General features: G+C 39.6%; 1 protein-coding gene across 3 annotated transcripts in view; it reads right to left on the reverse strand.

Annotated features, from left to right (window-relative positions):
• The window catches only part of CRYBG1 (crystallin beta-gamma domain containing 1), a 190,580-nt gene that overhangs the window by 72,501 nt on the left and 91,996 nt on the right, over positions 1 to 26,083 (reverse strand). The window contains exon 1 of one of the 3 annotated variants that reach the window (XM_053904609.1): positions 1,574 to 1,780. The exons of the other annotated variants lie outside the window; for them this stretch is intronic. Coding sequence (XP_053760584.1) covers positions 1,574 to 1,576 — 3 coding nt within the window. The 5' untranslated portion in view covers positions 1,577 to 1,780. Of the gene's footprint in view, positions 1 to 1,573; positions 1,781 to 26,083 lie in introns of those variants that run through there. 3 annotated transcript variants of the gene reach the window in all.

Genomic DNA, 26,083 nt, shown 5'->3' on the forward strand with positions numbered 1-26,083 from the left:
TAGTCCTGATTACGCCTGGAGACACAGGCAGCAGGTTCCTGCCCATTTCAACATTTGAATCAACATCTGAATTTAAGTGTTGTCTCATTAGCCACGACACCATTAGTACCTGCAGTGTCTCCCATCTACCTTTATCTCATATCAGAGAAACCCAAGGGAGAAACAACCTTCAGGATCGTCAGCCTGGCCAATATACCTCTTCCCCAAGCTCTCCACCATCCCACCCAAGCTTACTTACCAAGGTACATTGGCTATGTTTAAATTCATTTGCTTAGTACATTTTTATTTATTTATTTTTTTTTAATTTTTTTTTTCAACGTTTATTTTATTTTTGGGACAGAGAGAGACAGAGCATGAATGGGGGAGGGACAGAGAGAGAGGGAGACACAGAATCGGAAACAGGCTCCAGGCTCTGAGCCATCAGCCCAGAGCCCGACGCGGGGCTCGAACTCACGGACCGTGAGATCGTGACCTGGCTGAAGTCGGACGCTTAACCGACTGCGCCACCCAGGCGCCCCTGCTTAGTACATTTTTAGAAGGTTCATAGTCATACTGCTCTTAAGCCAAGATGTTTAAATTTTTTAATTTGGCAAATTTTTGAAAAGCATTTCTTATGAAACATGGGTATTTATTCTAAAGATTTAGAGAGGAGGATTAGGAGCTCATATTTTAATGTAAAGACACTTGTCAGTGTAGTTATTAAGCTATTGTGTCTAACATATCAAAAGATGAAGGAAAGTATGAAATATTAACAAATAAAATGGCAATAATGTCCAACACTTACTTGGGGTTTTATATTTATGCCTCCACGATCAAACTAGTGAAGCAAAGTCTAATAGACATTATATAAACTTCTTTTTCTTAAAAATTTACAAGATTGCTTTTTACTCATAATTTATTTTAAGCCATAGTATTGCTCGAGTGATTAGGGTTGTAAGAAGCTGAGTCTGTCCCATAAATTTCTGTGTCCTAATAAAATCTCGTTTGGGGAAAGTATGTGCAATACATAATAACTTGTTATGGGGACAGGCCAGTAAGAGCAGCGGCCAACGCCCACTGGAGAACACATTTGAAAGATAACCTACATTTTAAAAGAATGTATAATTGACTTCTTCCATCTCCTGCCATGAAGAAAAATAAAAATGAGTCCTTACTCTCAGCCTAATGTTTCCCAAACAGTTTCTTCCAAGGGGCTGGACATCAGTTTCCCTTTGAAATCTGGGAAAGGGGTGCAGGGTGAGGAGATGTGTTGAATTCAGGGGATAGAAAGGATGAAATGAGAGTAGCTTTGTCACTGATGACCTGTGATATTTTCAAGAACCTAGGAAAAGGCAGAGCCATCAGATCACATACTAGGCATTTTCATTTCTACTTCTAACAAAGCCTCTAAGATAGTCTCCCACTATATCCTTTCTACTCACAATGCTTTATGATTTTTGAGCCCAGAGAATTTGCCAGCTCTAGACAATATACCCATTGTGAAGTTAATTATATCGTGAATAATACTACTATACAAATTAAAAACAAAGTCTTAGTCAATAAAAAGATAACAAAATTTCGGTTAGTTTCTTACCATGATGTTGCTCCTTTTTTGCTTTCTATAGAAACACCAAGAGAGTACGGGAGGTAAAATGTTGTTGTGCGGGCATTGCCAATATCAATCTTCTTACTTCTCGGAATAGCTTTGTCTAGTCCTCCTCCTCCTCCTAGTCTACCCTGGATAACTCTCACCAGCTCACCTTCGGGCACTGCTGCTCTCTCCCAGGGCCAGAACTGAATGACAGATGCTGACTGTTTACGTGAAAAGCACAGCTAATAAGGGTGTGTTTGATTTAAGAGTTGAAAGGGTTAAAGAGGTGCGCCTTTTTTTGGGTGTGACACTGAACCAAAACTGCTGAAAAGACAACAGAGGAAGTAGTAGGTAGTTCAGGGAAAGTTACCCTGCATGCCGGAAGTTCTATGGAAAACCTGACTTTAGGAGATAGGAAGTGGATAGAGCACAAAGGATCCCTTAGTTTTCTTTCTCTGGTGAAGAAGGTCAGTTTTCTCTAATGCTGAGTTTTTGTTATGTCTTCGGTTAATTCCAGGTTTTATTTATTTATGCTTTTTTAAGAAGATATAAATTACATCCCATAAGCCACATACCATGTAGCATTACAAAAAACGTAAGCATGCAACGTAATAGAAAAGGCAAAAAGCATGTTCATTTTATTAAAACCCACCAATACATATAATTCAATCATTATAAATTACCATAACATTTGCTCCAGTAGTTTCTAGTTTGTGTAAGTCTTATCAGAAGTTTTCAGTATTTGGTAACCAGTTCCATTCTTCAATGGATCACTGTTATTAGACCTCTGAAGTCTTTATTATTAAGGTGCTATAAATCAGGACAAAAAATGCTCTCCTATTTTTTTCATCATGACCATCAGTACTGGAAACATTTATTAAGCATCTACTGGCTTATGTCAATGTGCAAGCATATATTGATGATGGTGTGTACATGTGTGAGGTGCTATTCTTTTTAATATTTTAAATTATGGTTAAAAGCACATAATGTAGGGGTGCTTGGGTGGTTCAGTCGGTTAAGCATTCACCTCTTGATCTCAACTCAGGTCTTGATCTCAGGGTAGTGAGTTCAAGCCCCACATTGGGCTCCATACTAGCCTATTTTATTTATTTATTTTTTAATGTTTATTTATTTTTGAGAGAGACAGAGACAGAGCATGAACAGGGAAGGGGCAGAGAGAGAGGGAGACACGGAATCCGAAGCAGGTTTCAGGCTCTGAGCTGTCAGCACAGAGCCTGACGCGGGGCTCAAACTCACGAGCCATAAGATCATGACCTGAGCCAAAGTCAGATGCTTAACTGACTGAGCCACCCAGGCGCCCCCATGCTAGCCTACTTTAAAAAAAAAAAGCACATAACAATTACCATCTTAACCATTTTTAAGTGTACAGTTCAGTAGTGTTAAGTGTATTCACATTGTTGTGCCACAGAGCTCTAGAACTTTTTCATCTTGTAAAAATTAAAACTCCATGCCTGTTGAACAACAACTCTCTAGTTCCCTTCTCCCTGTAGCCCTGTGAAACCAGTATTCTTTCTGTCTCTAAGAGTTAGACTACTTTAGATACCTCCTTAAGTGGAAACTTACAGTATTTGTCATTTTATGACTGGCTTATCGCACTTAGCTCATAACATCCTCAAGGTTTGCCCATGTTGGAGCATATGACAAGATTTCCTTCTTTTTAAAGGTGAATAATACTCCATTATATGTATATACTGCATTTTTTATCCATTCTTCTATTAATGAACATGTGCAATGCTTCCACCTCTTAACTATTGTGCATAATGCTGCAATGAACATGAGTGTGCAAATCTGTCTTCAAGATCCTGTCTTCAATTCTCTTGGATATATATACACCCAGAAGTGGGATTTCTGGACCATATTTTTAATTTAGCTTTTTTAATTTAAAATTTGATTTAGTTTTTTAATTTAACATTTCTAATTTTTTTAGGAATTTTCATTTTCCACAGCAGCTGCACCATTTTACATTCCCACCAACAGCGCACAAATCCACATCCTCAATAAAGCTTTTTATTTTGTGTGTGTGTGTGTGTGTGTGTGTGTGTGTGTGTGTGTGTATGTGTGTTATAGTGGTCATCCTAACATGTCTGAGGTGGTATCTCTCTGTGGTTTTGATTTGCATTTCTCTAATGACAAGTGCTATCAAGCATCTTTTCATATGTTGGTCATTTAAACATTTTCTACGGAGAAATGTCTACTTAAGTCCTTTGCCCATTTTTGAAATCAGATGATTTGTTTTTTTGTTTTTGAGTAAGAATGCTACTTTTAAGAAAAGTTGAAAGAAGTAGATAGCTACACCTATTCTTAATTATATAGTATATGTGCTGCCGAAGGGAGCATGCTACACCTATTTTTAAAATATTACAAATTTCTCTAGGCTTGGCAAGCTCTTAGTGTAAACTCAGCTGTAACTTCCTGTATAATTTTCTATGTAAAAAAGATAAATTTTGAATGATTGAGAGTTAAGTTCTCCTAAGAATTAAAAAAATATATATCTTAAATTACCACTTAAAAATATAAAAAGGTTCGGGGCACCTGGGTGACTCAGTCACCGACTTTGGCTAAGTGTCCGACTTTGGCTCAGGTCATGATGTTGTGGTTCATGGGTTCAAGCCCGGTATCAGGCTCAGTGTTGACAGCTCAGAGCCTGGAGCCTACTTCAGATTCTGTGTCTCCCTCTCTCTCTGCCTCTCTCCTGCTTGCACTCTGTTTTTCTCTCTCTCAAAAATAAATAAACATTAAAATGTTTTTAAACATATAAAAAGGTTCAAGGGCACCTGGGTGGCTCAGTCAGTTGAGCGTGCAACTCTTGATTTCAGCTCAGGTCATGATTTCATGGTTTCTGAGTTTGAGCCCCCCCCATTGGTCTTTGCACTGACAGCACAGAGCCTGCTTGGGATTCTCTCTCTCCCTCTCTCTGCCTCTCCCCCACTCATGCATGTGTGTTCTCTGTCTTTCAAAATAAATAAACATTTAATAAAATCAAATTTTATATATATATATATATATATATATATATATATATATATATATATATAAAAGCTTGTTTACGAAAAAACTTAATAATCACTTGCCAACCATAACTCACACTCATGGTTACATCAGGGCTCTTATAATTCATTTATTCATTCAACAAGTATGTATTGATTACCAGCTCTTTGTCAGTTTCTGCAGATTCAGGAATTAAAAGACAGTCTCTGTCATCAAGGAACTCAGTTTGGGGAAAAGGGAAAGAAGGAAGACAGATGTTTGAAGACAATGCAAGGCAATATTGCTTAGAGGTATGTATAGGATGCAGCAGGCATATGATGATAACTATCATTATGAATGGCCCATGTATAAAAAAGTAGTGTTTTATTGAAGGGGTGGTATTTGAATAATACTTAAAATTCATGCATCCTAGCTTTGGGCTTTTTCTTTCTTCCTTTCTGTCTTTCTAAAGAAATATTATGGCTGGTAGCAGAAAAAAACCTTAGATCCAATATTAATCAACTCTGTAGCAATCATTCATATTAAAATAATTTATCTGGTACTATAGCTATACATTTACTTGACACCATATTGTGAAAATAAGAATTATTCTACTGGTTCAATCTGGACACAGAAACTATGAAATAATATCTTCAATATAGTACCTACCATATACTCAACTATGTGAAGGTTAGGGAATATAAGGCTTATTTTGACTTCTAGAAGCTTGTGGACCTGTCTATAAAACAACCACCAATGGGAAGGTAGGCATATAATTAAATGCTATAATGCATAGAAGAGACATTTGTAATGCTTTAAGAGTTCAAAGAGGAAGAGATCAGTGAGGTGTACCAGAAAATGCAGGAAGGACATAGTTTAATGAGGTAAGGGTTGAGGAATGGCATTCTAGGCAAGGGGAATAACCTGAAGAAAAGCAGTGAGGTGATAATGGGCACAGGGGGCTCACTGAAGTGACTGAGCATGACTGATGGTCAGTGGAATAAGTAAGTTGAAAGTTGAGTAAGTCAGATTAATTTAGTTTGAGGAGGGCCTTGAAAGGCAAGTCAGGAAGTGTAGGTGTGATGTTGTGGGAAATAGGAGATCTTTGCATGTTTCTGAGCAAGGAGTTGACATGATCCAAAGCTGTGCTGGAGAAGGATAAGCATGGCAGCCTTTGGTGGGCCCAACTTGATGGAGACCTGGAGTTAGCAGTGCTATGTGCTATGGGGCTGAAGTGACCACCAATTATAGAAACAGAGGGAAGAAAAGAAAGGACTGAAGGAAAAGTAGAAAGTGAGAGATGAGTCCAAAGAACTCCATGATGCAGTCTCGAGGCCTAGAACACTGGAGACTTCCATTGGAGGGCCAGGGCTAGGGGTCAATTAATATTTCCAAGTGGAAATGTCCACAAACCAGGTAGAGTGGACCAAGAACCCATTTTCATTCTCAAAGCTAAATGTTTATACTCTATCTGAACCCGAAATCCATCACATATTAGATCACAACTGGTATGAAAAATATAAGTGACAGATTATAACTGGCATCACCAGCTCCATTCTAGGGCAATAAGTGCTATTACCCTCTGTAAAACAGACAAAAGACACATTTATCTGTCTTCAGTCGCCATCAGCATTTTATAGTTTTTGATCAGGAGTCAGTGCTGTGCCTGCAGCCTCTGCACAGTGGCTCATAGAGCCACCTTTGTAGTGAGAAGTTCATTAGTAAGCGTAAGTAATAACTACTCTGACATGACTTGTGGGTATTTCATCATTTTGTTTGAAAAAAGTTATGCTTTGTGATTATCATAATGAATGAAATAAAAATAGCAAGCCTGTAGTTTTGTTTTTAAACAAACCAATGAAATCCTCTTGCGAGAGGAGATGTCTTTAACATCATACAGAGAGATTAACATCCTACAGAGATGAGAGGAAGAGCTGCCACTTTTATTTACTTTCTGGCCTTGTTCAAGGTATTGTACTATTTCATTAGTACACATTTTTTTAAAAACACAAATTGAAAACTGACCCAGTGCTCAGCCCTAGCAACAGGACTTTTCAAAGGGTGTGGGGAAAGGTATGAGAATTTGGCACACCTTCTCCCTCTTCTTGCCTCAGCCAAATTCCCCAGGGGTCATTCCAGCTTTGGGGACTTTCCCCACATGCTCATTCTTTCCCTGCCTGTGTGAATCTGTACTCTGGAGCACAAAAGCAGGAATAGGGTGAAAAATTTCTGCCCCTGACACTATGACTGGGTCTCTGCAGAGCACAGACGCAGGGCCTGGTGCAAAAGTAAGCAAAATTGCCAATGCCTGACTTCCCTCCCACATTCATTGGCCCTGCCCTTCCATATCATGTTGGAAAAAATTTGTATAAACATATTTCAGCTACTAGTCATAGACAGCATGCATATGAATAAATATACAGCATGTGTTCACAGGGTCCAACAAATGTTCAAAAATTCAATATTTAAACTTCAAAATTTTTCCCAAAAAAATCATCTGTAGGGGCCAAGGGCAGGCTGCCCCAAGATGGGCCACTTTGGTATGAACGTTAATTTGAGGTAAAAGTAATCAAAACCCAGAAGATGCAGGAAGAAGTCTTTTCTTGGTTGTCAATTGCCTAAATTTATATTGGAAAGGAGAGCCTGTACAAGGAAGAGAACTATTAAGAGAGATTCCCCTTTATCTAAGAAACTTATCTGCATAACAGGGCAACCTTGTTTTCCAAACATCTCCTTTCACCTTCTTTCTCCCCTTTGTATCCTCAGACCCTACCCTTCTCCTTAGCTCAAATAAGCATGTCATTGTCTCACTGTCTTTGGAATTTCATGTCTGTGGATTCCTCGTTACATTCATTATTAAGTTTGATTTTCTCCTGTTAATCTGTCTCATGTCAAGTTGATTGTAAGTCCACCAGAAGGATCTCCCCAACATGTCCTTAAATTGCCATTCTCTTTGTTTAATCTACCCAATCAATTGCACTAAATTTTGACCATCACAATCCCACTGGGGAGATATTTCCCTCATAAACTGAACTATAGATTTTTCTTTCTGTCCTTATTCCTTTAGCAAACCTCAGGCCAGGCAAAAATCTGATTTAAAGATGGTCATGTTATGGTTGATGCCCACCCCCACCAAATCTCATGCCAGGATAAATGAGGAATTCTCCTGGCTGTATTAAGAAACCCAAATTTGTGGATATATTTGAACTTGAAAACTCAGTAGGGTTCTGAGTGGAAAATCACACTATAGAGCTCATTAGATTAAGGACTCACCTGTGCTTGACTTTTGTGCCTTGCTGGAGGAATTAGTCTATTAGTTCTTTACATATTCTTTCTGTAGTTCTTTACATGTTCCTTGATCTATATAATTTTTAGGCAGACATTTCATCTGTTTGCCCAGTTATTAATTAACAAACTCAGCTCTGTCACTTATATAGAATAATTTTGTGTTCTTGTTTCCAGATTGAACACGAACTGAAACCAACTCTGAACAATATAAACTACAACCAAACTAAAATGATTGTTTTTATTTACAGTGTACAAAAAAAACCCAAATAAACACAAACAAACAAACAAACAAACAAAAAACCAATGGGGGAATTGTCTTCTATCACAGACATTATTTAAAGACCTTTCCATCTAAAATAGTAACTAAAGTTTTTTTCTTCTATTTTGAAGCAATTTGGTGTCTTGTGACACAATCAAATAAAAAATACTCTTTTAAGACCATTGCCCCAAAAATATTTGTGATAGGAAGAATTCTAAGATAATTCCCCAAATTTCCACCCCTGGTGTACACTCACTCTGTAATCCCTTCCCGTTGAGTGTAGTGGGTGGGACCTGTGACTATGATGGATGTCACTCCATCACATAGGATGTCACCTATATTATGGAGTAAAGAAGAGATTTTGCAGATGGAATTAAATTCCCTAAGAGTTGATTTAGTTGGCCCAATCAGGTGAGCCCTTTAAAAGAGCTTAGAGAGGGGCACCTGGGTGGCTCAGTCGGTTAAGTGTCTGACTTCAGCTCAGGTCATGATCTCGCAGTCTGTGAGTTCAAGCCCCATGTTGGGCTCCTTGCTGACGCTCAGAGCCTGGAGCCTGCCTTGGATTCTGTGTCTCCCTCTCTCTCTGCCCTTCCCCCACTCGTGCTCTCTCTCGCTCTCTTAAAAGTAAATAAACATTAAAAGAGCATATAGAGCATAAAAGAGCATAGTCCTTGAAACATCAAGGACTCTCTCCTGATGGCCTTAACATTTGCAAGGAAATGGATTCTTCCAACAACCACAGAACCTTGGAAGGAGACCCTGAACCGCGGATGAAACTGCAGCCCCAGCTGACAACTTGATTGTAGGTTATCAGGCTCTGAGCAGAGAACACAGCTAAGCCTTGTCTAGACTACTGACCCACCCAATAGAAAACTAATTAAATATTCAACAAATATTTATTGGCCACTTTTCATGCACTGAGCACTGGGGTACATTGTGCCATGGATTTGAAAAAAGTGTGAGGATTAATTCATGAATTTGAGGAACTTCAATCCACTGGGGGCCATAACTGAGGCACTTATCTGAGGACAAAATAAAGCAGCATGTATTTGTATTAGTTGTAGCAATGAAGAGTTAGCCACGGGGAGGGAGAGAGCAATCAGGGAAGGCTTCATGAAAGTGGTAGCACAAGCTAGGGTTTGAATAGTTTCGTTAGGTAGAAATGTGGTGGAACAACATCCCAGGCAAAAGGAAGAACATGAGCAAAGCAGAGATGGAAAAGTGTTAATGTCTATTTGGAGAAGTGCCAATAGAACACTCTGGCTGAGACATAGGGTTCCCATAGGGGCTGCCTGGGACCGTATTTGGTGGTCAATAGGTAGCCAATGAAGGTGTGGAGGTCAAGAGCAGGGCCTCCCAAGACAGGCTACAATGGCAGGTAGATTATTTTGAACTGAAAACAATCAAGGCCCAAAAGATTCAGGAAGAAACTTTGACATCTCTTGAACTCTTTAGATAGAGGACCTAATCCAGGAAGAGAGCAATCACATAGAAAACTACATTATAATATGAACAGAGTGGGGGTGGGGGAAGGGGGACAAAGTCCATTTGTTAAAATCCATCTCTATGTCCCACTGTTTCTGTGTGGCCCAGCAACATTTATTTATCAAATATTTATTCTTTTTCATCTTCCCGTGAATTGCATTCCTTCTCTTTGAAGTCCCAGACCCCTACCCTCTTCTCTTAGTTTGAAAGGACAGACTTACCTCCTTTTGCCTGACTATGTTTGCACTTTCATGTCTGTGTGGATACCTCGTACATACAAAATTAAATTTGACTTTCTCCTGTTAATCTGTCTCATATATTTCATTCTTTGTCCAGCTAGAAGAACCTTGGACAGAGGAAAATTTCTTCCTCCCTGACAAAGGGATCAAGAGGAAGAGCAAATTTGTATGTTAACAAAGACAGCAAGTATTGGGCTCTCCTTCTGGGTTGAAAAGTGGGCTACTTTCTCAGTATAGAGGAGGATAAGGGGAGACTCTTTGCTTTCTCCTGCCACTTCTGCTTGTTGATACTGTTATCTCCCTTCTTCCTGCTTATTCTATTCAGTAAACACTAGGGCTATTTTCCCCTATGACATCCCAGGTGCTTTGTTTACTAATAGAAAGGAAATTTCCACTCTTTGTAAGAAAAAACTGTCTCCATTTCTTCAAGGAGTGGGGGTTGGGGGGTGGCACAATCCATACATCTGTTCTGCTCTCCTCCATCTAAGAGTTTCCTTTGATTTGATTATGCAAAAAAGAGAATAATTTCAAAATCTGTGCATTTTAGTGGATAGATATCTAAAATAAGATAACTCTTGGTTTAACAGAGAAATTTTAAAATATTTATATATCAAAAAATAGGCTCGGAGTAGGAAGTACAGATCTTCATGGAGAAAAAAAAAAAAAGGGAGGGGGGTGGATTTTGAGGACCTAAGACTGGCCTCTAGAAATAGTGAGAGGTTGATACTTCAAGAAAAAAAGGCCAATGAAACATTCCCAGTTTGTGGAATGGCTGAGGAAATTTTATCAACAGCAGAGACCAATATGTGATTTTTAATTGTTTGCCATACTATGCCAAGCCCTCAGTAAAAGTTTGCTGTATGTAACTGCATGAGATTATGATGCTTTGGGGAAATCAAAAAGAATGGGTCTGGGTTCCATGAATAGGCTGATTTGTGGCAGAAGGAACCATGGGAGGAGAGGTGAAAGAGAGAGTGGTCATTCAGAGAAGGATCAGAGCCAGAATTGATGGAGATGGGCAGGAAGGATGTATAGGATTTGTCTCCATCTTTTTATCTGAATGTTCAAGAACAGGAGCCCTCCTCTGGCTAGAAGTCTTAAGGGACACCAGATAGCAGATATTTGTGTTATATTTTTAAGAGCTTTGACCATAAGGTTAACTATGCCCCATACAATTTGTTAAGCATATTATATACATAATCTCACTGAATCTGAAGAGGTTATTGTTTCCATTTTCCATTGAGGAAACAAGTTCAGAGAAGGTGGATAACCTATCCAAGGGCATGGAACTAATCAACAGTGCCCAGTTTCAAATCCAAGGCTGCTAGTCTCCAAATCACATGTTCTTAACTACCTATCTCTATACCAGCTTCCACAACACTCTATCATGAACTACTCTGTTTCTCTGGTTCCCTCTCATCTTCTCTCACAACCTTCTTGCTTATCTTTCTCTTATCAACTTCCTTTTTTTTTTTAAATCTCCACTTCCATTCCCAATGTAATTTTTGCTATCTCTTGGGGGTATCTAGCCACCTTCTCTCTTGATACACTCCCATGCCATAGATGCCATGTCACATTCATTATATAGATTAGTTTCTCATCCTCCTGGAACATATTAGGGGATGTGGTTGAGTCCACATGGGATAAGGTGAGACCAGTTGCCAACAAAGGTAATTTATATATGGGGACCCACAAAATGGAGGCAATCCACATCACAAATCTAAACCTAAGTCTACCTGCATTTACAGGAAACACTTGTTAAGGAAAGCTAACAGGCACCAATCACAATCCTCCAACTCATCTTCAGTTAGCTAACCTTACCCTGGAAAATAGGACCTGTTAACCTTACAGGGAATTCCCCACCTTCCTATCCTTGTTTCTGTGCTGCCTCTCTATATAACTTGCTCTATAGTACTCAGTCTTACCCAAAATCTCTTGGGAAGAATGCTCCAGTGTTTGTGAGGCACTGTACTCCCCCAATGCATGGATTGCTTTCTCTTGAATAAAGGACATAAAACTTGTTATTAAATTGTATTATTTTTGTCATCTGACAGCACTACCTAGGGACCCTTTCTCCCTGTCACACCAAATGGTGATCCTTTTAAATGTCATATCATGTCACCCCTCCCTGCCACCACCCCCCCCCCCCCCCCGCCCTTAAAATCCTCCAGTGGCTTCCATTACATTGAGAATGCTCTTACAATGGCCCCCAAGCTCCTGCATGATCTGGCCCCTGCCTGCCTCTGCCTAGTCTCTGCTTCATTTGCTTCCCTCCAGCCCCATGGTCTCTTTACCACTCCTCAATCTGGCACAAAGAATCTTTGTGCATGCTGTTCTTCTAGAATGCCCTTCTCCCAGGTAGCCACACAGGCATTCTTCATTAATTCAAGTCTTTTCATAGAGGCTTTCTGTGACCACACATTCTACCTAAAATAGCACCCCTTGCCATCATTTCTATTCCCTTTGCCTGTTTTACTCCCCGCCCCAGCACCTATCACTAGCTATTGATATAATGTATATCAATTTGTCTGTCTCCCTGTCAGAGTGTAAACTCCTCAAGAGCAGGGATTTTATGATCTCATTTACCCAAAACCCCTAGTGCCTAAAGAGCTGGCTCATAATAGGCACCTCACATACATAATAGGTACTTCAAATAGATACTTTTTATCTTGATGGAGTCCCAATAGTTTGTTTTTGCTTTTGCTTCCCTTGCCTCAGGAGAAATATCTAGTAAGAAGTTGCTATGGCTAATGTCAAAGAGGTTCTCCTCTAGGATTTTTATGGTTTCCTGTCTCATATTTAGATCTTTACATCCAGTTTGAATTTATTTTTGTGCGTGGTATAAGAAAGTGGTCTAGTACTCCCTTTGATTGAACACAACAGGAAGCCGGAAGGCCAAAGCCAGACACAGAGCAAGGTGGAGAGTGACCTGGAGGGACAAATGGAGGGTTTCCAGTGGGGAAGGCAAAGGAGTCAGTAGGAGCAAGAGTAAGCTGTGTTTCTGCCTCTTGCAGTTTCCTAAGGAGATGCAGACGAGATTAGACAAGGGAGGTTTGGAAGCCTCATGACAATGGACACCAGCATGGTATATTGTAGACAGGCAATTCATGATTTAATTCTACTGGCTGGTGAATAGAATTACCAGCTGGTAAGGTTTGCTAATTATTCTCTTCATAAATTTAGTTTGTCAGGGGTTCCTGGGTGGATCAGTTGGTTAAGTGCCTGACTCTTGATTTTGGCTCAGGTCATGATCTCACAGTTCGTTATTTCAACCCCCAAGTCTGGCTCTGCACTGTCAAGCCTGTTTGGGATTCTCTTTCTCTCCCTCTCTCTCTGCCCCTCCCCTGCTCTCTTTCTCTCTCTAAGTAAATAAATAAACTAAAAAAAATTTTTTTTAATTTGTCAGAGTGACAGAGTTCTTCTAAGCTGAGCTCTCACTCTCATTGCGACAGCCATATATATTTCTTTTGATACCCAACTGTCCTGATAACTCTAGGCTGAGGTGAGCAATCCTACCTTGGTCATAGGGTTAGCCAGGCCTTCCTATGGCCTGCACCACCTTTGCCTGCCATACTGAACCTAATCAGAACCTCAGCCCTTACGAGCTTTGTACTTCATTTAAGTCCTGGCCATCAGTTCTGCAATTATGTTTTCTTTGGCATCATGCTGCAGACTGTATTTCTAGCAAAAAAGAAAAAAGGGGTGCCTGGGCGGCTCAGTCGGTTAAGCGTCCGACTTCAGCCAGGTCGCGATCTCGCGGTCCGTGAGTTCGAGCCCCGCATCAGGCTCTGGGCTGATGGCCCAGAGCCTGGAGCCTGCTTCCGATTCTGTGTCTCCCTCTCTCTCTGCCCCTCCCCCGTTCATGCTCTGTCTCTCTCTGTCTCAAAAATAAATGAATGTTAAAAAAAATTTTTTTTAAAGAAAAAAAAAAGAGAGGGGCGGTGATGACCCTTACCTCACTCCAAGCAACCAAAAAATTTTAAAAAAGATAAATTGGGGGTACCTGGGTGGCTCAGTCGGTTAAACATTTGACTCTTGATTTCGGCTCAGGTCATGATCTCATGGTTTTTGAGTTCAAAGCCCAAGTCAGCTTCTTCACTGATAGCACAGAGCCTGCTTGGGATTCTCTCTCTCTCTCTCTCTCTCTCTCTCTCTCTCTCTCTCTCTCCCCCCCCCACCGCCCCTCCCCTACTTGTGCGTGCGTGCTCTGTCGCGCTCTCTCTCAAAATAAATAAATAAACTTAAAAAAAGATAAATTGGACTTCATCAAAAACTTTTGCGCTTCTAAAAACACTATCAAGAAAGTGAAAAGGTAACTCCCACAGAATAAGAGAAAATATTTGCAAAATCATATACCTGACAGGGATCTAGTACCCAGAACTTTTACAATTTAACAATAAAATACAAATAGCCCAATTTAAAAATGGGCAAAGCAATAGAATAGACATTTGTATATCCAAAGAGGATATACAAATGGCAAATGAGCATGTGAAAAGATAATGAACATTGTCTGTCATTATGAAAACACATATCAAAACCATAATGAGATGTCACTTCCCTCCATTACAATGGCTATAACCAAAATGATGACAATAAGTATTGGTATAGATATGGATTCGTTATAACCCTAGTACATTATTGGTGGGATTGTAAAATTGCAGCCACTCTGGAAAACAGTTTGGTAGTTTCTCAAAATATTGAACATATGACCCAACAATTTCACTCTTAGTTATATACCTAAGAGAACTGAAAACACATATCCGCAGAAAAATTTGCACACCAATGTTTATAGCAACACTATTCATAATAGCCCCAAAGTGGAAACAACCCAAATGTATATCAACTGATAAATGGATAAATAAAATATGGCATATCCATATAAGGGAATATTATTTGGCAACAGAAAGGAATGAAGCATTCATACATGCCACAACATGGTAGAACCTTGAGAACATTGTGCAAAGTGAAAGAAGCAAGACATACAGTATATGATTCCATTTATATCTTATGTCCAGAATGGGCAAATCCACAGAGAGACAGAAAGTAGATTAATGGTTACTAGGGACTGGGGGAAAGAGGGTATGGGGAGAGACTATGGAGTTTCTTTTTGCAGTGATGAAAATGTTCTGGAAAATACTAACGTATAGCTTGGAAATATACTAAAAAGCACGGAACCATGGTATACTTTAAAAGAATGAATTTTATAGTATGTGATTATTTCTCAATTTTTTAAAAATGATGATGAACAATCACGAACTGAGACTATTTCTAGTCTCCTTATTGCACCATCTCAAGGAAAGTAATGAAAATAATAAAAATCTGAAGTTGCAAGAAGAAATGTTGTGGGGCTCGAACAATGCCCAAACCAAATCAATTAAAGTCCCATGTGAGTCCTTTTCACCCTTGTTCTAGTGGCTGCTGTAGAAAGGGAAATGGAAAGAGGGGAGGACGGGAATCAAGGTCCATGCATGCCTCCTATGAACCTCCTATAGCAAAGCCTGAGGCCTCCAACCAGGAGCCAGAGGAGAGCATGCAGCCCAGGCCTCACATTCCTGAGGGACTTCAGATACAAACCTGTACTGCATTTCTATGCGATGCTAAAGACTCAGGTACATTGAGACAATGATAGGAATTTCTGTCTTTTATAAAACTGCATCTTAAATTTTTTTTTTAACGTTTATTTATTTTTGAGACAGAGAGAGACAGAGCATGAACGGGGGAGGGTCAGAGAGAGAGGGAGACACAGAATCTGAAACACAGAGCCCGACGTGGGGCTCGAACTCATGGACTGCGAGATCATGACCTGAGCCGAAGTTGGACGCTTAACCGACCGCGCCACCCAGGCGCCCCTATAAAACTGCATCTTAAAAAAAAAATACAAAAATTACATCTTGCGAAATACAAACTGACATTTTTTAGTATAGGTCCTTATCTTGCGAATTACATAATTATATTTGTGATATGCTAAGAATATTAATTTGTTAAAAGTAAACATTTAGAACATACTATTTTTAATAACTATTTTTGATATTTGTTCCTTTTTGTTGTTGTTGCTTTAAGGTATCAGGAGTTTTTAAAATGGAAGTGATCTGGGCCTCTCTTAATTTCTGAGGCGCCTGATCATACTTAATGCCCACAACCATCCTAAAAGGTGAATATTATTGTCCCGTTTAATAAATGGGAAAACTGAGGCTCAGCAAGGCTATAATAATCAGCCAGTTTTGCAAATCTATTAAGTGATATAAATGGGGTTGGAACTGCGTTTGATATTGAGACTCACGGTGCCACTTTTACATGCTAAAGAAAACAAAAGGTGAAAGCGTGGATTCTTCTCCACTTAACTGCACCACAGCACCCTCTATGCCAAGGTCCCAGTACCACAAGGTGCCCCTGTGTACCGTGTTGCTTGCAGCCAGGCTACTGGCAGAACTACTTGTATCCAAAGCTCTCATGCTCTTACAAAAGATCTCACTCTTAGTCATCCCTGTTGATCCGAGCTGCAACCAAATAACCAGAAAAGAAAAGAAGAGGGATAAATGTGGACAATGAGTCTTTTGTGGCCCCATTCTTTCCTTTGACTCTTTCCCCATTGGTGAATGGTTTTCTGCCAAAGTTTTCTGGCAGTTTCTCTCTGTTCCTCAGCTCAGAAGGAACCATTTTTTATGGGGCTCATCAGAAGTGGGTGTGAAGGGTTTTTTTTCTATCTGAAGGATTCAAGCCGTGAAAAGGTCTTTTCATTCTCCCTTTAGTTGATTCAGATCAGGCACTGGACCGTTTGGAAAGGGTGTGCCAAGGCACTGGTTCCTTCCCCTTAGGGCAAGAGAAACTTCACAGAGTTCCTGTCCCTATGCAAAGGAGGGCACAGCAATTCTCCCTGGCAAGGAGCCTGTCAGTGGCCCAAGTGCTAGGCCTGTGTCCCTACACTGGGATGCGGCTGTCCACTGTGTGAGGCAAACTGCTGAGGGGTGTCGATAGGTTCCTCTCCTCCTCCTCCCGCAGGTTTAGAAGATTTCAGATAAACCTTTATATGCTGCCCTTCTAGGCTAGATCTGCACACCATGAAAGAGCTCCTCAATAATGAGGGTGCACAAAAATGAAAAAGAAAATAATGAGTGTGTGTATGTTTTCTTTTATGTTAGAAGATTAGATCTATCTTATCTCTCCTTCTAAACCTTAATTCCAATCATGTTTGTAAACAAATAAAGCCAGTGAAACTGTGGTTTGGGCTGAGGCTGATGACAGCTACAATCTAGAGACTGATGCACACGCTGAATTGTAAAATCTTATGCGAAAAGTAATTGCCATGTGACACAGTGCCCGAAGCTCTGGGTAGTGCCTCTCTCGGGTCTGCTAAGGGCCATTCAACTTTTGGCAGAGCACAAATCAATGTGGAGTATGCTTACATCAAATGTATTTTCTATCCCAAACCTACCATTTTTACAGGACCCACATAACCTTCGCATACCTTCTACTCTGAACACTGACCACAGCTTTATTTTTGAACCCTTTGTGGCTGAGGAGACCATGCCTTTGCCAGTTTAGCATTAAGGGAGACTTTTCCTAATTGGTATGCACCTCTAATTAGACATAAACGCGTGGCAAGAGAAACCTTGCCAGGTAATACTTGATGCTCAGTAACTGTTTGAATGAATGAACGAACACAATTCTCAAGGGCTTTAACATCAAGAGCATAGAGTTGAATTGAAAATCATTTCCACCAATCCAACATGCATATCCTTCACAGTATTTCATACCTATTCTGTGATTGCACATTCTTTTCTTCTTTCCGTTTTCAGAAAGCAAGAAGGCAGCATAGCAGTTGCTGTAACATGTTGCACAGATTTCACTTTGTTCTGGGTGGATCTCATACTTTCTCCCCTTATAACCGAGGAAACACCTCTTCTATCATTTGTGTGTTTCTCGTGTCCAGCTAACCCTCTCCAGCTGGACCCCCAACTCAGTGCAACTTTCTATATTTTGAGGAAGGTTTCTTACCCTAGTGACACTTTGGTGGAGCTCAGTATATGGGAGCAGAAAACAATCTGATTCTTTGTCATCACTCTCCTTTTAAACACATTCTATGGGGTTTTTTTTCACCCCTTGAATTTATCATTCACTCTTAGAAAGTAAAAAGGCTTTATTTTAGTGATGAAAATGTGTAGCGCAAAGTAATAACCAAGACTCTAAATCGCACTTCAGTGACTATTTTCCCCCTTGCCCAGCACTTGGGTGGGTTTTAGGTGGGCATCCTGCAGTGGGGGAGAGACACAGTCATTTCTGTTCCATTCCTCCTTTTCCCCAATTTTGCCTTTTTTCTCTTCAATTCCAGTTCACACTATTCATTCTTTGTGGGTTAGGCCCAGAAGGAGTGGGGATTCAGGGGCAAAAAGGGGCACTTAGGCTCAAGGTGTTCTCTGGAGTAAGCATATATTTACAGCTGCTTCTTTCTCTCCAGGAGACTTTGTGGATTTCTCTGGGGCTCTTCTGTTGGACATGGATCTTATACGTGATTCCCAGGATGGCCAATGCCTTGGCCTGTTTATAATTTGACCCTCACGCCTCAGGCATTTGGTAAAAATAAATTGGGCTACTTCTCAGTAGTACCACTCAATACTACTCAGGCATTGAGCTCACTGAGATTTGGTAGCTCTGCTTTGATGGCTCTCATAATTAAGTATTAGACTTGTGTAAGAACTGGACTACTTTCTTACGCCATATGCAAAAACGAATGAAAAATGGATGAAAGACCTAAATGTGAGACAGGAAGCCTTCAAAATCCTAGAGGAGAAAATAGGCAGTAACCTGTTTGACATCCATCAGCTGTAGCAACTTCTTACTAGATATGTCTCCTGAGGCAAAAGAAACAAAAGCAAAAATAAACTATTGGGACTTTATTAAAATAAAAAGCTTCTGCACAGCAAAGGAAACAATCGACAAAATGAAAAGGCAACTTATGGAATGGGAGAAGATATTTGCAAATGACATATGTGATAAAGGGTTAGTATCCAAAATATATAAAGAACTGATACAGCTCAATAACCGCCCCCCCCAATAATCCAATTTAAAAATGGGCAGAAGACATGAACAGACATTTCTCCAAAGAAGACATATAGGTCGCCAACAGACACATGAAAAGATGTTCAACATCGCTCATCATCAGGGAAATGCAAGTCAAAACTACAATGAGCTACCACCTCACACCTGTCAGAATGGCTAAAATTAGGGGCGCCTGTGTGGCTCACTTGGTTAAGCACCTGACTTCAGCTCAGGTCGTGATCTCACAGTTTGTGAGTTCAAGCCCCATGTTGGGCTCTGTGCTGACAGCCCAGAACCTGGAACCTGCTTCGAATTCTGTGTCTCCCTTTCTCTCTGCCCCTCCCCTGCTTGCGCTTTGTCTCTCTCTCTCTAAAAAATAAGTAAACATCAAAAAATTTTTTAAAAGAATGGCTAAAATCAAAAACATAACAAACAATAAGTGATGGAGAGGATGTGGAGATAAAGGAACCCTCCTGCACTGTTGGTGGGAACACAAACTGGTGCAGCCACTGTGGAAAACAGTACGGAAGTTCCTCAAAAAGTTAAAAATAGAACTACCCTTCAACCCAGTAATTGCACTACTATTTACCCAAAGAATATGAAAACACTAATTCAAAGGGATTCATTCACCCTGATGTTTCTATCAGCATTATTTACATTAGCCAAATTATGGAAGCAGCCCAAGTGTCCACCAATAGATGAATGGATAAAGAAGATGTGGTGTGTGTGTGTGTGTGTGTGTGTGTGTATACATGTATATCAACATATATACAATGGAATAGTATTTAGCCATAAAAAAGAATAAAATATTGCCATTTGCAACAACATGGATAGAGCTAGAGAGTATAATGCTAAGCAAAATAAGTCAGTCAGATAAAGACAAATACCATATGATCTCACTCATATATGGAATTTAAAAAACAAAAGAAACAAGCAAAAGGAAAAAAGAGAGAGAAACCAAGAAATAGGTTCTTAACTACAGAGAACAAACTGATGATTACCAGAGAAGTGGGTGGGAGGATGGGTAAAATAGGTGATGGAGGTTAAAGAGGCACTTACCATGGTAAGAAAAAAAAAGTAGAAGTTTTCAGCTAAAAAAAGAAAAATAAAAAATAAAATATTGTCTTCTCTAATAATCATAATTATAATAATACTTAACCAAATATAAAACACTACTGCTACTTCACCAAATTTTCTTGTGGTGAGTGGTGTTTAAGTACTTCACATGTAACACACTCCCTTCATCCCCATAACCCAACGAGGCAGATGGGTAAATTGAACCACAAAGCTAGTAACTTGCCCAAGATCATACAGGTACAAGCGGCAGAGCTTGGATTTGAACCCAAGTTGAACTGACTCCAGAATGTACTCTTTTAATCAATTCACCACACTGTCAGCTTTTGCAAAGGTGCTTGTGGTTCTACATAGGGAACTGCCCTCACTTCATGTCCCTCATGAGCAGTCCCTGAAAAGTTCACAGAAGGAATATTATCCATTTAATTACATCTACAAGATAACCCACTTTTAATAGTGATTCAGTGGGGGGCGGGGGATATAATTTTACATAATAAAAAACCTGATAACCTTGATACACAATCAGCACTTAAAAAAAAATCTCCGCCTCAACTTTCCCAAAAATTAATCATAGATAAATCCATAGCTGAGTCACTGGTTGGTGTCAGAGCCATCACGAAACTCCACAGAGAGTCCAACTCAAAGTGCATTAGAAATTCATTTTATGAGGGGCACCTGAGTGGCTCAGTTGATTAAGGGACCAACTCTTAGTTTCCGCTCAGGTCAGAATCTCACAGTTCATGAGTTCAAGCCCCACATCAGGCTCTGTGCTGACAGTGCGAGGTCTGCTGGGATTCTCTGCCTCCTTCTCTTTCTGCCCCTTCCCCACTCACATTGTCTCTGCCTCAAAAATACATAAGTAAACATAAAAAAAAAAGAAATTCATTTTACAAAATCTTTTGGTGTTAGATGTAACTTACATAATTATAGAACATTAGAGTTGGAAAGGGCCTTGGAGTTTATAGAATTTAATCTCCTTAAGTGAGGCTGTCCAAGATGGATAAATGAATTGCCCCAGGGCTAGAGCCATTCCATGGAAGGAATATGATGAGAACAAGCTCACAGACTTTCCAAGGTCCAATGTCTTTCTCCACTTTACCAGGCTGCTTGCCCCACCCCATGTGATAGTTTTATATATAAAAAGTAACATGTTCTCATTACTTGGGGCTAAAGACACTTTCCTATGCTCTGTACAAACAAGGTTAGCATAATTATATTCCACTGGTTGAATTTTGGAAATATCCTTGATCTACTTCGAACACAAGTTAGGTGGTGTTTGCCCTTTCTTCGTTTAGAGAAGCAGACAGGTAAACATGTGAAAACACTAGAAGGACATAAAACATGAGTGTGGTGAGTATCCTATGTACATGGGTACTCATTTTGTTTATTCCATTATATTTCATCAGCAATCACTTATTCCCAGTGGAAATTGTTGGTGATATATCTGAAAACCCTAAGGAAATGTTTTAAGTTCTGTGATAGAAAACATGTCTTTTTGCAAAATGCCAGACCCTTGTCCTCTTCTTGGGTCCATGAGCCCAGGACCTCTATGGTCTGCCTGCCTCTTGTCTCCCTCTGCCAGTCCATCTGAACCCAGTAATTTGTTTATTGAAATCACAGATTTCATCTTACTATCTGTATGTCAAAAACCTTCAGCAACTATCTTTTGTCTTCAGGCTAAAGCCCAAACTTTCAGAGCCCTAAACAGACAGCACCATATACCTTTCAAATCCCTCTGCCTTTGTGTACCAACACAAGCCATCCACTCTAACCAAATTAGTATGTCCCTGTTTCCCAAACATACATGGTGCTTACCCGTCTCTGTACTTCTGCCTGCGTGGCTTTTCCCACCCAGGATATCACCTCATCTACCTGCACCGATACGCTTCTGAGTCACAAGGCAAGGCCCAGCCTGGAGGCCTCCCTGACTACCCAAGCTTCCTGAAATCCTCTGAAAGCATTTATTACTGGTAACACTGATTTCATATTTGCTGCTCTGTTTTATTTTCATTTTTCCATGTACGTTTCTCTTGCTTCCCATCCAGTTTATAAGCTCCTTTAGATCAGGGAACAATTTTCAGACTAAAAACATTTTCCCTATGCCTTAAACACATCTGAGTAAATATCAATAGCTGATAGTCAATTGCCTTTTCCACTTTCTTCCTTCTCCCCCAATATTCTCCTTGAAAAGCTGGCAATTTAAAACATTTGGGATGATTTTATATACTTATTCTAAAAACCTAAAAACTATGGACTATATCTTTAGGTAGAGCCATTTACCTATAATTCATGGATGAATTCAATGATACCTGTTCGAACATTTAATAGGTTAACAGAATTAAGAACATAAGAACAGAGGAGTTCAATCTTTTTTGTTTGTGTTTTAAAAACCTACCCAAGTTTGCCCTAACATTGGTGGCAAAAGGGGAACAAGAATATAAATGGAAGGTCATAAATTCTGTATTTAAATGTTTTAAAGTTATAAGTGAAGCTAATGAACTGTTAAAGTATATTCTAATTTCTTGCCTTTAAAAATACACCTTCAAAATGACCTGAAGCCCAGGTTTGCCTCCTACTCTTCCCTCCCCTGTCTCCATTCTACACTATGAGTGGCTCCCATGTCTGCCAGTGGACAGCGCATACATCCAAGCTCTGCACATACTCCCTGACACCTGTTGGGCCTGGAAATACACACCCTGGCAGCAGGTCCTGCCCTCCAGGATAGGCAAAGAGCAAAGAACAGGTCCTTTTTAAAGAGGGTCCTCTTGGGGCGCCAGGGTGGCTCAGTGGGTCTATGAGTTAAGCGTCCAATTTCAGCTAAGGTCATGATCTCACTGTTTGTGAGTTCAACCCCTCCCCCACCCCGTTGGGCTCTCAGAGCCTGGAGCCTACTTCTGATTCTGTGTCTCCCTCTCTCTCTCTGCCCCTCCCCAACTCATACTCGGTTCTCTCTGTCTCTCAAAAAATAAATAAATGTTAAAAAAAAAAATAAAGGCCCAAGGGGAGATTCTAAATCTACTCTTTTTTTTTTTTACTTCTTAACATAAATCATTCAGAATTTTTTAGCTTCATTCAAAATACCAGATAAAAAGTAAAAACCCTCATGACTTAAAAAAATCAGTCAAAAATTTTTAAAGTTTTATCTTCTTAAATGTAAAAGCACATAAAAAGAGAATCACAGTACAATTATAAAAATCTGCATATTACTATACAGTATTAATTATTCCTAGTAACATACCAATAGTTTAATAGCAAGATAGTTTATACTAAAACTCATTGGCAAAGGTATAACAGCCACAGTTGATAATATATGAACATATCCTTTTTAAAAAATTACCACAGATATATTACTTAATGAGCAGCAAGATAGTTTCTTCTGTGTTTTTCAACCCTCCAAATTAGTTTCTGAGTCATGGTGTAGTTTGGCAAATGTAAACCACATTGTGTATCTTTTCTAAGCTCTTCTTATCAAGATAGAATCATGTGTAAACTTCTCATGAATCGGATTCCTCAGTGAAAAAGCAAATACATGTTTATCTCAGTTTATTTGGACAGGTCTATTTCCTGCTTGGTGCATAAGATTACAACAGACCAACACGTGTTTTGAAATTATATGTCCAAAAGATCATCTTATATACTAGATAAGTAAAGGGAACAAGTCAAGAAAGAGGGTTCAATCTTATTCTGCTAATTTATAGTTAGCTTTCAGATTACATAAGGAATTCAAGAAAGAGATGGCAAACCAGAGATTGTCTAGGTCAGCAATTAAGCATTACTGGAGCACAGAATATTTGCTAAGGACATTCTCTCCAGTGTTCATCTCCTCCCCCTTTCTGTTTTTTCCTCTTTTATTCACTTCTGCTGTATATATCACCTGGTTTTCTCTTTCTTTCTTCTCTCTTGCTTGTGCTTTAAATCTGCCAGTGACAATCACCCTTGCTGGAAATGGAATTCTCTTCCTGCTACTTCCCTCTTCTGGAATTGACTTGCTTAACCATATTACAAATCTACACTTTCAATGATAAAAAGTCCACCAGTGTCTTATAAGCCTAATAAGTCAGTGCTTTTAACTTTTTCTTTTCCCTTAATAATTACTATATAGTTGAAATCACAGCACAGACAGCAGAAAACTAACAGGCCACATTTGGAAGTTTCTAAAAGCAACAAATCATTGTCTGAAAACTGGTAAATAAAGAGGAAAAATCAAGCATTTATTCTGCCTTTTCTAAATTAAGTTTATTTATTTTGAGAGAGAGACAGACAGAGTGAACAGGGGAGGGGCAGAAAGAGAGGAAGAAACAGAATCTCAAGCAGGCTCCCCACTGTCAGCCCCAATGCAGGTCTCGATCTCATGAACAGTGAGATCATGACCTACACTGAAACCAAGTCAGACACTTAACTGGCTGAGCCACCCAGGTGCCCCTATCCTGCCTTTCTTATGAACTGTTTCTCAGAATAACAAAATAGTTGATGTGGGAAAGTTGTTTTAGAAAAATCCCAGCAAGGGGCACCTGGGTGGCTCAGTCGGTTAAGTGTCCGATTTCGGCTCAGGTCATGATCTCACAGTCCGTGAGTTCAAGCCCTGTGTCGGGCTCTGTGCTGACAGCTCAGAGCCTGGAGCCTGCTTCAGATTCTGTGTCTCCCTCTCTCTCTGCCTCTCCCCCGCTCATGCTGTCTCTCTGTCTCAAAAATAAATAAAAACATTAAAAAAAAAAGAAAGAAAAATCCCAGCCAATAAATGTGGATGAAATGAATTAATAGATCTAGGCAATAGTCATCAATGGCTGCTAATGGCTGTTTGGCAAAAGGCTTTGCAAAAGATGGATCAGGTTGATGACACCAATCTGTACATCATGGAAAAAGAAATATCACCTGTGCTATAATTCAATAGTATACACAAAACATCACCTGTGAAATATTTCTGCAAAATTAATCTAATCAAGTTTTAATTACTGAATTATTATTTACTGTGAAGTAGTAGGGATGGAGGAAAGTGTTAAGTGACACCATGAGAATAAAACCAGTCTTCTGCATGGGAGATTCATCTCTTCTCCTTTATTTATTTATTTATTCATTCATTCATTCATTCATTCAATTATTTATTTCTATCCAATACCCTTGAATGTGGACTCAAAAATATTTACTCTATACTTTGAGTTCTGATACAATACTTATTTATTTTCTTGCTCAAATTGTTCCAGTTTGAGCTACTGGGAGCTCTTTCAGCTGGCTCCTATGTCCGTTTCACATATCTCTATCAGTGTGTGTGTGTGTGTGTGTGTGTGTGTGTGTGTGTGTGTGTGTTTGGCACTTTTTACATTCTGGCACTACAAGACACTCCAGGCTCATCTTGTATATTTTGGGCTCCAGTTGTACAATCAGCAATTTTTCTAAGGAGCCCTGGTACATTTTATTGGAGAATGGCATTAGAAACCAAGATCTGGGTTCTAGGTGTGTTTGTTACTACTGGGGTATCATTGATTCTAGGCCCTCTGAGATGACAGAGCAGGAAATAAATATGTATACTAACCGGTATATATACAGATATATCTAAATATTTCTATATGTAACCATTTGTATCTATTTTAAACTAAACATGATGTTGGGATTCATACTGATGTTGGGATTGGCTTTTAATCCAGTTGTGGGATGGTAGGGGAGGTATAAAGGGAACAAGGTGGCCCAGAGAATGGTAAATGTTGAAACTGGATGATGTATACATAGAAGTGGAATGGTGTGGTGATCCATTATGATATTCTCTCTACTTTTGAATATGTTTTTAAATTCATATAACAAGAAAAACTTTTATTAATACAACAGTTAACGTTGGAGAAGGCACTTTTGGCCTCACTTCAAGCCCATTTAGTCTTCCCTTACACAACATTGTGAGCATTGCTAGTTAATTTCCAAACACATATCTAATTGAAACACTATGAGCATTTTATTTTTTAATAAATGTTTATTTATTTGAGAGAGAGAGAGTGAGAATAGGGGAGGGGCAGAGAGAGGGAGAGAGAGAGAGAGAGAGAGAGAGAGAGAGAGAAAGAGAGAGAATTCCAAGTAGGCTCCACGATGTCAGCACAGACAGAGCCTAATGCGGAGCTCAAACTCACAAATTGTGAGATCATGACCTGAGCCGAAATC

Source organism: Panthera pardus, unplaced genomic scaffold (assembly GCF_024362965.1).
Source record: "Panthera pardus isolate Hobbes unplaced genomic scaffold, ASM2436296v1 HiC_scaffold_17, whole genome shotgun sequence".
In the NCBI taxonomy this organism is placed as follows: domain Eukaryota; kingdom Metazoa; phylum Chordata; class Mammalia; order Carnivora; family Felidae; genus Panthera; species Panthera pardus.